The sequence below is a fragment of the Taudactylus pleione genome, unplaced genomic scaffold, assembly GCF_031769625.1.
Source record: "Taudactylus pleione unplaced genomic scaffold, aTauple2 ptg000019l, whole genome shotgun sequence".
NCBI lineage: Eukaryota > Metazoa > Chordata > Amphibia > Anura > Myobatrachidae > Taudactylus > Taudactylus pleione.
In genome coordinates this window covers 3,016,411-3,029,804 of record NW_028284421.1, presented here as the reverse complement: position 1 = coordinate 3,029,804, position 13,394 = coordinate 3,016,411, and the positions used below count along the sequence as shown (strand labels likewise).

Sequence of the window (13,394 nt, the reverse complement as noted above, 5' to 3'; positions counted from 1 at the left end):
CAGACGTCCGGCTCCTAGGTCAGATAACAAACCTGCGGCCTGACGGTCCAGGCCTCCTTTTGGGGGACCCCAAAGTGGGGGGCGCCTGCTTCAGTTCGCCCGGTGCTGGTCGCAGTGCATGTTCCAATTTCCCAGAGGGGCCTGGGTTTCTATTCCATTCTATTTTTGGTGCAGAAACCCAATGGGTCTTACTGTTCAATACTAAACCTAAAGGCCCTCAGCAAGTCCTTGAGGGTGCCTCTGTTTCGGATGGAGACCCTGCGGTCCATTATTCTGGCACTGGAACCTGGGGACTACATGGTGTCATTGGACATCCAGGACGCTTACCTGCATGTCCCTATTCTTTTGCGCCATCAGCAGTTCCTCAGATTGGCAATCTGCAACGAACATTTCCAGTTCCGGGCACTGCCTTTTGGCCTGGTGACTGCTCCACGGGTATTCACCAAGGTCATGGCGGCTCTCCTGCGGACGCAGGGAGTCCGACTGTTGCCTTATCTGGACGACCTCCTGTTGATAGCGGGGTCTCCAGAGCTTCTTTTACACCATCTGGATCTGACGATTGCGGTACTGCAATGTCACGGCTGGTTGACAAACTGGCAGAGGTCCACTCTCACCCCGTCTCAGAGGATCCTGCACCTCGGGGCAATTATTGGACTCCAGGCAGCAGTGGATCTTTGTGACGGAGGAAAAGATCCTTGCTTTGTAGTTGAGGGTGCGCTGTTGTCTGCAGTGTCGTCGAGTGTCGATACACTTGGCAAAGAGGTTATTGGGCTCAATGGTGTCGGTATTCGACATGGTGGAGTACGCCCAATGTCACTCCAAACCTCTGCTGCTATTGATCCGGTCCAGATGGAATGGATTGCCTCAGTGTCTCAAGTCCCAGACGATGGGGCTCACTCCGGATGTTCGCCTGTCTCTAACCTGGTGTTTGCAGACGACCCACCTCAACAAGGGTTGCCCGTTCTGGGTGGCGAACTGGGTCCTGTTAACAACGGACGCCAGTCTCCGGTGCTGGGGAGCTGTCACGGGTCCACACTTGTTTCAGGGCAGGTGGACTCGGGCGGTAGCGGAGCTTCCAATAAACATTTTGGAGCTCCATGCGGTGTCAAGAGCTCTCCAGCTGGCACAGCCGGTTCTCCAGGGTCACCCTGTGCAGGTCCCGTCGGACAACGCCACCACGGTGGCCTATTTAAACCAGCAAGGAGGAACCGGGAGAGTGGTCTTTATACCAGGACGTCTTTCGGAGTCTGGTGGACAAGTGGGGTCTTCCAGAGATAGACCTCATGGCGTCCCGACACAACAACAAGTTGCCGGTGTACGGGTCTCGAACATGAGACGAAAAGGCGTCTCTGGTGTATGCCCTGTCCGTCTAGTAGACGTTCCAGTTTGCCTACCTTTTCCCTCCGTTTTCCCTTCCGCGGGTATTACGGAAATTCAAATCAAGAAGGAGGTACGCTACTGTTGATAGCTTCCGAGTGGCCCAGACTGCACTGGTTCTCCGACCTCCAGAGTCTGTCAGTAGACGTTCCTCTGAGGTTACCATTACGACCGAATCTGCTGTCATAGGGTCCTGGTCTTCACCCGGACCTGACTCGGTGTGGCTGTTGAAACGGTCATGCTAAGGTCCAGAGGGTTTTTCTAGCTCCGTGGTGCAAACCATACTAAGAGCTCGTAAACCTTCCTCGGCAAGAATCTACCATCGTGTGTGGCATACTTTCTTCCGGTGGTGTAGACCTAGAGGGTATTCCCTTAGGGAGTTCCGCCTGTCTAGGGTGTTGGCTTTCCTACAGGCTGGACTGGATCATGGGCTTCGCCTGGCTTCTCTGAAAGTGCAGGTGTCTGCCCTGTCAGTCTGGTTTCATCGTAGGATTGCTGCGCTCTCTGATGTGCACACCTTTATGCGAGGTGTTCTTCGCATTCAGCCACCTTTTGTTCCACCGGTGGCGCCTTGGAATTGGGCTGTGGTCCTGAGAGTTCTCTAGGGGCCGCCGTTTGAACCACTGGACTCAGTGGACTTTAAATGGCTTACAGCTGAAACCATATTCCTTCTGGCCATTGCCTCGGCCACACGGATTTCGGGGTTCTCTCTTGTAGACCCCCTTTACTGATTTTTCTTAGGAATAGGGCGGTGCTTCGCACTCGTCCGGGATTCCTTCCCGAAGTGGTATCCAGTTTTCACATCAATGAAGAAATTGTTGTGCCGGCTTTCAATTCACCTGGACTTTCAGTGGGTGACGCCACTTGGGATGTTGTGCGGGCATTGAGAATTTATGTTGACCGCACTTCTTCTTTTAGGAAGTCGGACGCCTTGTTTGTCCTCTATGGCTTCCGTAAAAAGGGTTGGCCTGCTTCAAAGTAGACTTTGGCAGGCTGTATTCGTATGGCAATTTCAGAAGCTTATCTTCATGAAGGTCTTCCAGTTCCCTCCTTGGTGAGGGCTCATTCCACTAGGTCTGTGGGTCCTTCATTTGCAACTAGACGTGGTGCCTCTGCAGTTCAGATCTGCAAGGCTGCTACTTAGTCTTCTGTCAATACCTTTGTGAGGTATTACGCTTTTGACATCTTAGCCTCTCAGGATGCTTCCTTCGGGCGGCGGATTCTCCTCTCAGCACAGGAGCGTCCCCACCCTTAAAGGATACTGCTTTGGGACATCCCCAAGGTATCCTGTGGATACCCTATGGACCCTGAAGTAGAAAATATGAGATGTGGTAAGAACTTACCCTTGTTATCTCTATTTCTACGAAGTCCATAGGGTTCCACAGGACTCCCGCCCTGTCGCACCTGTACTGCAGATGGGCTTTATTGTGGTCACCGGTTTTTCCGTCTCCCTATGGTGAGAATGTGATTCCTGTGAGTGTCCAGATTTTTTTTTTTTTTCTTCTCTCTCTTTCTTCTCCTCCTCCGGCCTATGGCTTGTGACGTAACTGAGATGCCTTGGCCCGGGGGCGGGGTATAGGAGAGGGACCCAGATGCATCCTGGGAGGCTGAAAACTTTAACTCTGTGGTGCCTGAAGACTGACGTCATCACCTATACCCCAAGGTATCCTGTGGAACCCTATGGACTTCGTAGAAATCGAGATAACAAGGGTAAGTTCTTACCATATCTCATATTTTTTTCAGCAGGAGCTCAGTTCCTGAACCTCTCATTAACTATGATGTAATGTCCTAGGCCAAAATGTATTTTCCATAAGATAAGTTTTATTTTAAAAGCCATTTTGAGTGTCTTTTCTATAAAAACAAAATAAAAAATATTATCGCTCTCTCTCCCTTCCTCCATATATACAATATGCCGGGTGCCTTCACAAATGCATATCAATATGCTTCCCAATAGTGCGGCACTCCTGGTCAACATATCTCACTCAGTCTGATATGTTGACCACTATTCGGGACTGTATGTATAGGACTGACGCAGCTATTTGCATGCGCCGGTGTGAGGTGACGTCATCAGCGGTCCCGAACGCTGCACAGCGCGGACTTCACATGGGAATATGCGAGTATAAAAGAACTGATTATATATATATATATATATATATATATATATATATAGCGTTCCCGCTAGGCTGTTTTAGTGGGGTGCGCCCTGCCCTCACAGCCTGCGGGAGCCGTTCTCACCCGCGGGACGCAGTGTCCCGCGGGTGGAGAAACATGCGGTGACCCGGTCACCGCCGGAGAATAGACGCCGGGCGCATGCGCCCGGCATCTATTCTCCCTGTCTGCAGGCCTTGGGGGCTGCCCGGCGTGTCTGTAAGTGCCGGGCACGCCCCCAAGAGTGTGTATATATATATATATATATATATATATATATAATGTACGATGTTTTACCTTGATGAAGGGGCAGTTGGTGATCTTTTCACATTTCCTGTGCTGTATTTATTGAGATGGAGTGCCGCCTGTGTGGATTGTGCTGTTGGTCCTAAACGGAGGGCACCTGCATTCATTGCGCACTGTGTGTGTGTGTGTGTACACTATATATATATTTTAATGTAAGTATAAATGTTTTTCTATAGCTCCGCCCCCAGTAGCTCCACCCGTAGTCTTTGAACCTATGTTTTCTGAAAAATAGCCCTGGTTGTATGTAGTATTATAACTGAATAAAAACATGATACAACCATCACAATTCTGAATGGTGAATTCAATGGTGAAGGAATAATTACATTTGCTATATGAGGTGGGTGCTAGCACTAGGTAGCTATATGTGTTCGGTATGTTCTGAGTCGGGGGTAGGTAACTGTTGGACAAAAATATCTTAAAGTCAGAGGATTTGTAAATAAAAAAAAAAAAAGGTGGGCGAGAGCCGTACAGGATTTTTGGTGAAATAAGTACATATGAGACCATATTTGAAGGATTTCACCTTAACCATAAATGCTAGTTGATATTTGTTGGTGGTGCTCCCCAGAGTCGAAAAGGTACATGCGTCAAATAGAACAAAGAGAAAGAAGACTCTTGTTTGGGGGCACAGCTACTTGTGTAATCTGAATATAGATAAAACTTAACATTTATTCTTAGTATTTAAAATAAGGTTGGACAAACATTAAACATACACCATTTATTACAAATAAAGGGGAATCTTGTCAAGATCCTCCTAAGTGCGAGAGAATGCCCTGCTGCGATAATGAAGAGACTTTTTATCTTAATGACAGGTTGTTGAAAATCACAATGATTCAGTATTGTCAAAGTTGCACACATCCATCGCTCATGCACATCCCAGAGCCATTTGGTATAAACAGAAACCGTTCTGAAACACAGTAGTCAGTTTGTAACATATAGGAGATATTAGTCATAATGTCAAATAATTAGCTCACAGTAGCACACACAAAATAAGGGATATGGTAAATCGCATTTTTGTAACAAAACTGTTTGTATGTTTTCTTTATAACTGGGAGACAGCAAGGTAATGGGAATTGCTCTGATCAGCTCCTAAAATATCTGGGATATTATAAATATTAATTCTCCTCTGTAACACTTGTATATCATGTCCTTTAGACTTGTATATTAACTGAAATGTCACAGAGAGAAACAATTAAGTAAAGTAAAAAAAAATACATGCTACTTAAGCATGAAATAGGAAGGGTATTATAATCTTTGTTAATTAACACCTACCCTTATTAGACTTCAAACTTCCACTGCATTTATATTTTACATGCCGCTATCATAGCACTGGAAGCACTCTGAGTGTTTTATCGAAAATGCCAATCAAAAGTTAAATAATCAGCGAGACTTAGCTCAATCAATTTGCAGGCTTTAACCCAGTTAGCGCTCTCCACGGTGATTGTGTGTCGTGATACTGCTACGATCATTCGCAGTAGGCTCTTTCCTACACTGGATCCGGAGGTTCTCTGATCACTCGTGGCTGTGTTGAGGGTTCTGTGCGTAGGTGCATGCAGGCGGTGCTAGGAGCGCACGGCTGTAACAGTGGGGATCTCTTCTCCGTGCTGCTATCAGGAGGGTACCTGGCCGTTAGCGAATTCCCTGTGACGTACATTTCGCCTGGGGCGGGGCTTGTTCACACAGAGTGAAGTATGGCTGGGAGATCCCTTCCTTATAGGGAAACTCAGCCAATCAAAATTGGCAAGGTAAGGAAGATGGAGGATTCGTTCTGGATGCCAATCAGTGAATCCAGTTATATATACCTGAATGTTTGGCTGTAAGGATACTGGGAAAGTGTCAGGAGTATGACCAGGAAGGAAATATAGATTGTACATAGTTTAGTAGAGTGTGTGTGTGTGTGTGTGTGTACACACACTAACCCACATACCAATCGCATCAAATATTTATGGGGCATGTTACTATAATTGGTCAGAGTATCGTACAGGCGCTGGGATGTTATGATGTTCCACGCAGCTACAAATAAAAGGGGTAGTCAAACCCTTACATACACATGCAAAAAAATAAACACAGATATAGTTGATGATGATGTTGCACAATAATTGATAATAAATATCAAGTCAATTTAATATAAAGACAAAAATAAAATATGACAAGCAATAGTATAAAAACAATAAATGAACAAGCATATATGCCTCACCCTCGTGATTAATCAAACAAATTATGCCTGTTCCCATAAATACTTCCGGATGCAAAAATGAACTGTGGTCAAATTACAATAGACACCACTCTTATATTGAAAAAGAAAGAAGGGAATGTCCATTGGGTATATAATTACCAAGTCCTTTTTACCAATAGAGCAGTCTTCCCATAAGTATGAATTCCATATTTAGCACTTGGGAGTCCTCAAAAATAAACGGTGTATACTTCTAGTGTGAAAGTAGATGGTTGATGTCCCAAAGCAACGTAAGGCCTTATGGTGGGTCCCGTAAGTTGGTCCAGGCTTTTTGCGGGAGTCAGGTAGTGAATAAAAGTCACTTTTGTGTAGAGGCTGGGTCACCCAGCTTGTCGTATATTATTTTTGTCTTATATTAAATTGACTTGATATTTATTATCGATTATTGTGGAACATCATCCATCATAGCGCTACTATATATTTTAATTTTGGGCATATACTTCTAGAATACTAATTAGAAATGTATGTTAGAGAATGCCTATTAATAATATATAGAAGATGAAATTATTCCGTATGAGTATAAGATGAGGGCATGAGTGTGACAGTATTCTACTGTACAAAGGATCTAAAGTTCTACACTATGTTCAAATATATTGGTAAAATAGCAAAATGGAGCGAACGTACATACCTATATAAGTATAAACACAAAATAACCATATGTGTGTCCGTAGTGTACAATATACCTCTAAAATCAGGACATCCATAATGGTTAAAGTACCGTCCAAAAATAATGCCAATATAGGTCCTGAATACCACATATATATTAGTGTAAAAAAATGTAAGTCAGAGAATTTGTCAAATTTAACAAAGAGGCTGGAACTGGATGCAAAAATAGATTTATTTATCAGATGTGATAGCAAAGGAAGAAATGCACAGTTTATATTATTCACCTTGTTTTAAAGAAAAGGCTCAAAATGCTGGATCTTTAGCTTCATAACCACACCTTGTTTCCTCACCAGTTCGTAACAACCTGTAGCTTTCTAAACAGGTAGTTTGAACCATTTCCATGAGCAGTTTGAATCTATGGATCTCTATTGCACAAAATGCTAACCTTTATTAGTTTTGTTTAGTAAATTCCTCACTCAACTATATTGATGAACACAGCAGGCCTCATTTAAAACAAGTATTCTGCAATAAAACATCAAGGGTACATGCCCACGTTCATGGTTATATGCAGCAACACCCTTGATCCTTGCCTCTTGTAAAAGTTATACTTGCATCATTGACTTTAAGGCCTGTAGTATTTCTTTGCGCTGCAGTATAAACTGAAGGTTGGTTGATAAGTGTGTCTCCTGTGCCCTCTACCTTAGAAAGCCTTTAGTTTAAATTTGATTTCAAGAACTTAAAATCACAAGTACTTGTAGCTTTAAAACATATTAAAATACATGTTTTCATCAATGTAAAGCCTTTCTACATATTTTAAAATCAATATTTTCTTCTAGAAAACCTGAAAGCACATCTACTCCCGAGGATCCAGAAACTAACAAACACAGAAAACAGGAAGAGAAGCAACAACCACGATATAAAAGGGAATGTAAGTGGCATAAGCATGGGCGTGCCAATGGAAGACATATGGCAAATTTTGAAATAGAATTAGGACAGCTGCCCTTCGATCCTAAATATTAACCAGCATGGAACATGTAGACATATTAGATTAGAGCCAGCATCCTGTGTCTCCGTAACTGTTGTTGAATGGCAGTCCCACCATCCTCATCACTGGTTTCTTATGCTAGTAATGTTTGGTGTTCTCTGTTGTGCAATCTGTCAAAGCTTTGCTAATGTTTTATTTTAGTAATGAACAGATTACTTTTGTTTGTTTGCATGACTCCATGTCATCAATGATCTCTGAATCACAAGAAGTAACCATGTCTGTCCTATTAGGCATGCATCGCTCAGCTCCTTTTTCTAAGACTGGAATACTGGCTATTACATTTTTAAGCCCTTTCTTACCTGAGTTCTTCCTTGAGATTTTAAAAAGTTGTTCTACCATTGTTGGTAAGATAATAATAAAGAGACTGGATACAATGATTTCAATCATGGTCATTGTTCTAAGATTGTCTATTTTGAAACTGGGTTAACTTCATACTGTAACTAACAGGACCATATAAAAAGCAGAACAAGTGCTCATATACAAATGAAACGATCCATAATGATACCTAGAGTCAATTACAATATGAACTAGTTATTCCTAGACCTAGAACACACAAGCTATAATGACAAATCTGTTCCTTAACACATATACACTGACAATTTGACAGAGGTCCTTTCTATTCTAATGTGTTGGACCAATCCAAAGCTGTTGGTGCCATTCTCTGCCAGGATGGCAGCAATAATGGTGTCAGAGGAGGCAGCATACAATAATGCGACTGTTTCTTTTTACATGTAGCATTCTTGGACTTGGGATCTGCTATGGCCATAATTGGAGTAGGGGGGGTCTTCAACTTCCATCACATATGGAAAAAATAAGACCATTGGTATAGTGTTTGGCATTGTGCCTCACAGTGGTGGGGTCATGGGTTCAGTTCCAACTGGAGCCTCATTTGTGAAGTGTTTGTACTGTTGTGTTTATGATTACCCTCAGTCCAAAACATAGGGTCCCCTTTTGTCAGCATCCTGTTTACCTACCCTAATACATGTATTTACTGTATTGATTTGTGTTACAGAATTTAGACTAATGGTGCGTACACACGGTACGATAAAGATGCACGATATTAACGATATTGTTCATATTGTGCATTTTTTTTTGGTGCCTTCCAACCCTCCAACAACCTGCGATGCGCGGGAACGTATGAATGATAATGATATCGTCCATCACCCATGCATGCAGGCCAAGCTGGTCATTAACGACCAGGTTACATAGGGACCCGCGATCGTTGATCGCAGGTCGCTGGCGGGTTGGTGGTGTGCTGGATGATTGATATCGATCACAGTCCCATGTGTATGCACCATAAGTTCCAATGGGCCAGTTGTATAGCTTTGCATAATATGGTGGTTTGATATAACTGACTTAGCATATAAACTGCACATTCATCAGAATATGCCAAATGAACAAATATTATTTATAGTGCTGTTAATGAACTAGGTGGGGAGATTTTCTAAAGCGTGGAGAAATATAAAGTACCAACCAACCAATCAGCTCATAACTGTTATTTTTCAAACACAGCCTGTAAAGTGACCGTTAGAAGTTGATTGGTTGGTACTTTATCTCTTTCCAAGCTTTGATAAATCTCCCCCTAGGTCCAGTGACTGTATCATACATATGTACACCTAGGCTGCACTAAGCAGTTGTGCCTCTGATCATTAGAGCATTCTGCTTGTATATATACAGCCCTAAGCGGGGAATTAAGCAAGCATGACTCAATTGAGCAAAATTTACAGCAACAGATCTGCATAACTCTGGAGGAATGGCTTTGTTTTATTCTCACAACTTTGCCACTTGTAGTGTAATCACTGAGTGTTCCATCTTCTCCGTGTGGCTCTTCACAGGACTATCAAGTCATTAATTGGTCATACCTAGTAGTGCAAAAGATGAAGACCTTCATTTTGGTTTCCGTTCATACATATATATCTGGCTTCCAGTCCGACCTTCTGGCAGATGAGAATGGAATATGGATGCTGTCCTTACATAACTGTTCGTTGTTAGAAATGAACTTATTTCCTATAAACAAGACAAAATGTTGTTGTGTAAGTATGCAAGTCCAGCTCAAACTAAAGTTGTGGTTTCAGTATTTTCATGCTTTGCATAACATCTCATACATTTCAGAGGCGCCAGTGTAGGAACTGCCACGGGCTGTATATTTATAGCAATAGTCCGTACGTATGAACTACTTTGAGGAATCTAAACTATAAAACATATTTTGATTTGTTTAACACTTTTTTTGTTTACAACATAATTCCATATGTGTTCTTTCGTAGTTTTGATGTCTTTTGATGTAGAGAAACCAGATAATCTGTAAGCCCTGTTTACTGATACAAAATTTGTTGTTCCTTTTTTTTTTTTTCACCGTTCCTATTTCATTCATGTGAAAAAACGATTCTTTAATTAAACCCGAATAATGTCATCTACAAGGCAAAAGGTCTCGATTAAAGAAGACAATTGCCGTAAATTCAAAATTGCTCATGTGCGATGCTGGGGCTGGTCGCTAGTGGAAGTACTAATTAAATTGATTAATGGCCATTAACTAACCAATCTCTTGTACCACTAATCACAGTAAATTTACAAAAAAAAAAGTTAATGCAAATGTGTTTTTTTTTTTTTTTTTACAGCTTTGCAATTATAGAAATCTAAAGAAAGTCTAGTCACATTGTATTGGGATAACAATTAACCCCTTAATGCAGAATTACTTTTATGCTGTATTGTAAATGTAGTTTTAGTTGCAGAATTGAATCTCCAACATTGCTCTGAGAGACTCCAAAACCTTTTTTTAACCCATTTGCACAAGAGCCTAGTTTAGCACTTTGACTGATCACAGTCCAATTATTTATGCAGTAGACACACATATATTGTACCCATTTTTTTTTTTTTTTTTTAATTATAATTTTTTTTTTTTTTTTTTTTTAGATGACTTTGAATTTACAGACAATAGCATTAGCTTGCCTTTGCTGTGTGGCGAGAAATAGGCAATCTATCGAAAATAGCAGAAAAAGGTTTTGTTTTTTTTTTGCCCAGAATCAAACCTGCCCTTGATAATAAAAAAAAAAAAATACATTAGGTGTTTAAATGAAAGAAATAAATGCCCAACAAGACATAGGGGAATATTCAATTAGGTGCAAAAAGTCCCGTAGTTTTCGCATGCCGGACTTTTCGCCAACATCGCTGGTTTTCCATGCAGAAAACTATTGTGTTCGCCCCCGCGTATTCAATTAGAAATCTTCGAAAACTGGACCCAGCGAATTCATACCTGGCGAAAAGTGTCGTCAGATTTGGGGAAATCCGCCTGACACCCCCCAAAAGATGCACTGACTTTGGGGATCACTATAGATACCCCCGAATAGGCCTGCTGAAGGTATTTGGGGTACTTAAATGCTCTCAATAGCTGCTAATTAGCGTCTTTGCACAAGTGGTGAAGAATAGCGTTTTGCAGTTTGTGTGAAAATAATATGAGATATGGTAACTTACCCTTGTTATCTCTATTTCTACGAAGTCCATAGGGTTCCACAGGATACCTTGGGGTATAGGTGTGACGTCAGTCGCAGGGCACCAAAGAGTTAAGCTTTCAGCCTCCCAGGATGCACTGGGTCCCCCTCCTATACCCCGCCCCCGAGCCAAGGCACCTCAGTTAGTTACCAAGCCATAGGCCGGAGGAGGAGAAGGAAGAGAGAGAACAAAGATCTGGACACATACAAGAATCACATTCTCACCAGATGGAGACGGAAAACCGGTGACCAGAGCAAAGCCCATCTGCAGCACAGGTGCGACAGGGCGGGAGTCATGTGGAACCCTATGGACTTCGTAGAAATAGAGATAACAAGGGTAAGTTCTTACCATATCTCATATTTTCTACTTCAGGGTCCATAGGGTATCCACAGGATACCTTGGGGATGTCCCAAAGCAGTATCCTTTAAGGGTGGGGACGCTCCTGTGCTGAAAGGAGAATCCGCCGCCCGAAGGAAGCATCCTGAGAGGCGAAGGTGTCAAACCTGTAATACCTCACGAAGGTATGGACAGAGGACCACGTAGCAGCCTTGCAGATCTGGACTGCAGAGGCACCACGTCGAGCTGCCCACGAAGGACCCACAGACCTAGTGGAATGAGCCTTCACAGAAGGAGGAACCGGCAGGCCTTCATGAAGATAAGCTTCAGAAATAGCCATACGGATCCAGGCTGCCAAAGTTTGCTTTGAAGCAGGCCAACCCTTTTTACGGAAGCCATAGAGGACAAACAAAGCGTCCGACTTCCTAAACGAAGAAGTGCGGTCAACATAAGTCCTTAAGGCCCGCACAACATCCAAAGAGGCTTCACCCACGGAAAGACCCGGTGAGTTAAAGGCCGGAACAACGATTTCCTCGTTAACATGAAACTGGGAAACAACTTTGGGAAGAAACTCGGGCCGAGTGCGGAGCACTGCCCTGTTCCCATGAAAAACCAAGAAAGGGGGTCTACAAGAAAGAGCCCCTAACTCAGAAACACGTCTGGCCGAAGCAATGGCCAGAAGGAAAACAGTCTTAGCTGTTAGCCATTTAAGATCCACTGAGCCCAGTGGTTCAAACGGCGGTCCTTGGAGAGCCCTCAGGACCACAGCCAAATCCCAAGGCGCCACAGGTGGAACAAAGGGCGGCTGAATGCGGACAACACCTTGCATAAAGGTGCGCACATCCGGGATTGTAGCAATCCTACGGTGAAACCAGACAGACAGGGCCGAAACCTGTACCTTCAAAGAAGCAAGGCGAAGCCCATGATCTAGTTCCGCTTGCAGGAAGGCGAGAATCCGAGACAGACGAAACTCCCGCGGTGCATAACCTCTCGGTCGACACCACTGGAAGAACGTATGCCACACGCGATGGTATATCCTCGCGGAAGACGGTTTCCGAGCTCGCAACATGGTACGCACCACAGAGCTGGAAAACCCCCGGGACCTCAGCATGGCCGTCTCAACAGCCACGCCGTCAAAGACAGCCGAGTCAGGTCCGGGTGACGACAAGGACCCTGAGACAAGAGGTCCGGTCGTAGCGGCAACCGCAGAGGACTGTCCACGGACAGACCCTGAAGGTCTGAGAACCAGTGCCGTCTGGGCCACGCGGGAGCTATCAACAGGAGCGTCCCTCCTTCCTGTTTGAATTTCCGGATTACCCGTGGAAGAAGGGATACCGGAGGGAACAGATATGCGAACCGGAACGTCCACCGGACGGACAGAGCATCCACCAGAGACGCCCCTTCGTCTCTTGTGCGAGACCCGTACACCGGCAACTTGTTGTTGTGCCGGGACGCCATTAGGTCGATCTCTGGAAGACCCCATCTGTCCACCAGTAGTTGAAAAACGTCCGGGTGCAGGGACCATTCCCCCGGATGAACGTCCTGGCGACTTAGAAAGCCAACCTCCCAATTGAGCACTCCCGGGATGAAGACCGCTGATATGGCCGGAAGATTGCGCTGGATCCGAGACACCTCCACGAGAGCCGCCCGGCTTCGGGTTCCTCCTTGCCTGTTTATGTAGGCCACAGTGGTAGCGTTGTCCGACTGGACCTGTACCGGGTGACCCTGGAGAAACCGATGTGCCTGCTGGAGAGCATTGAAGACCGCACGGAGTTCCAAAATATTGATTGGAAGCTCCGCTTCTGTCGGAGTCCACCTGCCCTGGAACAGATGTGGACCTGAAACTGCTCCCCAGCCCCG

The 13,394-nt window shown here is 44.2% G+C and overlaps 2 protein-coding genes across 4 annotated transcripts in view; one reads left to right on the top strand and one right to left on the bottom strand.

Annotated features, from left to right (window-relative positions):
• The window catches only part of CCPG1 (cell cycle progression 1), a 45,167-nt gene extending 37,078 nt beyond the window's left edge, over positions 1-8,089 (top strand). For both annotated transcript variants that reach the window (XM_088444905.1, XM_088444912.1), the window contains one exon: positions 7,504-8,089. In XM_088444905.1, the coding sequence (XP_088301031.1) occupies positions 7,504-7,687 (184 nt within the window). In that variant the 3' untranslated portion in view covers positions 7,688-8,089. The remainder of the gene's footprint in view (positions 1-7,503) is intronic.
• PIGB (phosphatidylinositol glycan anchor biosynthesis class B) overlaps positions 8,090-13,394 on the bottom strand; it is a 48,754-nt gene continuing 43,449 nt past the window's right edge. For both annotated transcript variants that reach the window (XM_088444925.1, XM_088444932.1), the window contains exon 12: positions 8,090-9,719. In XM_088444925.1, the coding sequence (XP_088301051.1) occupies positions 9,600-9,719 (120 nt within the window). In that variant the 3' untranslated portion in view covers positions 8,090-9,599. The remainder of the gene's footprint in view (positions 9,720-13,394) is intronic.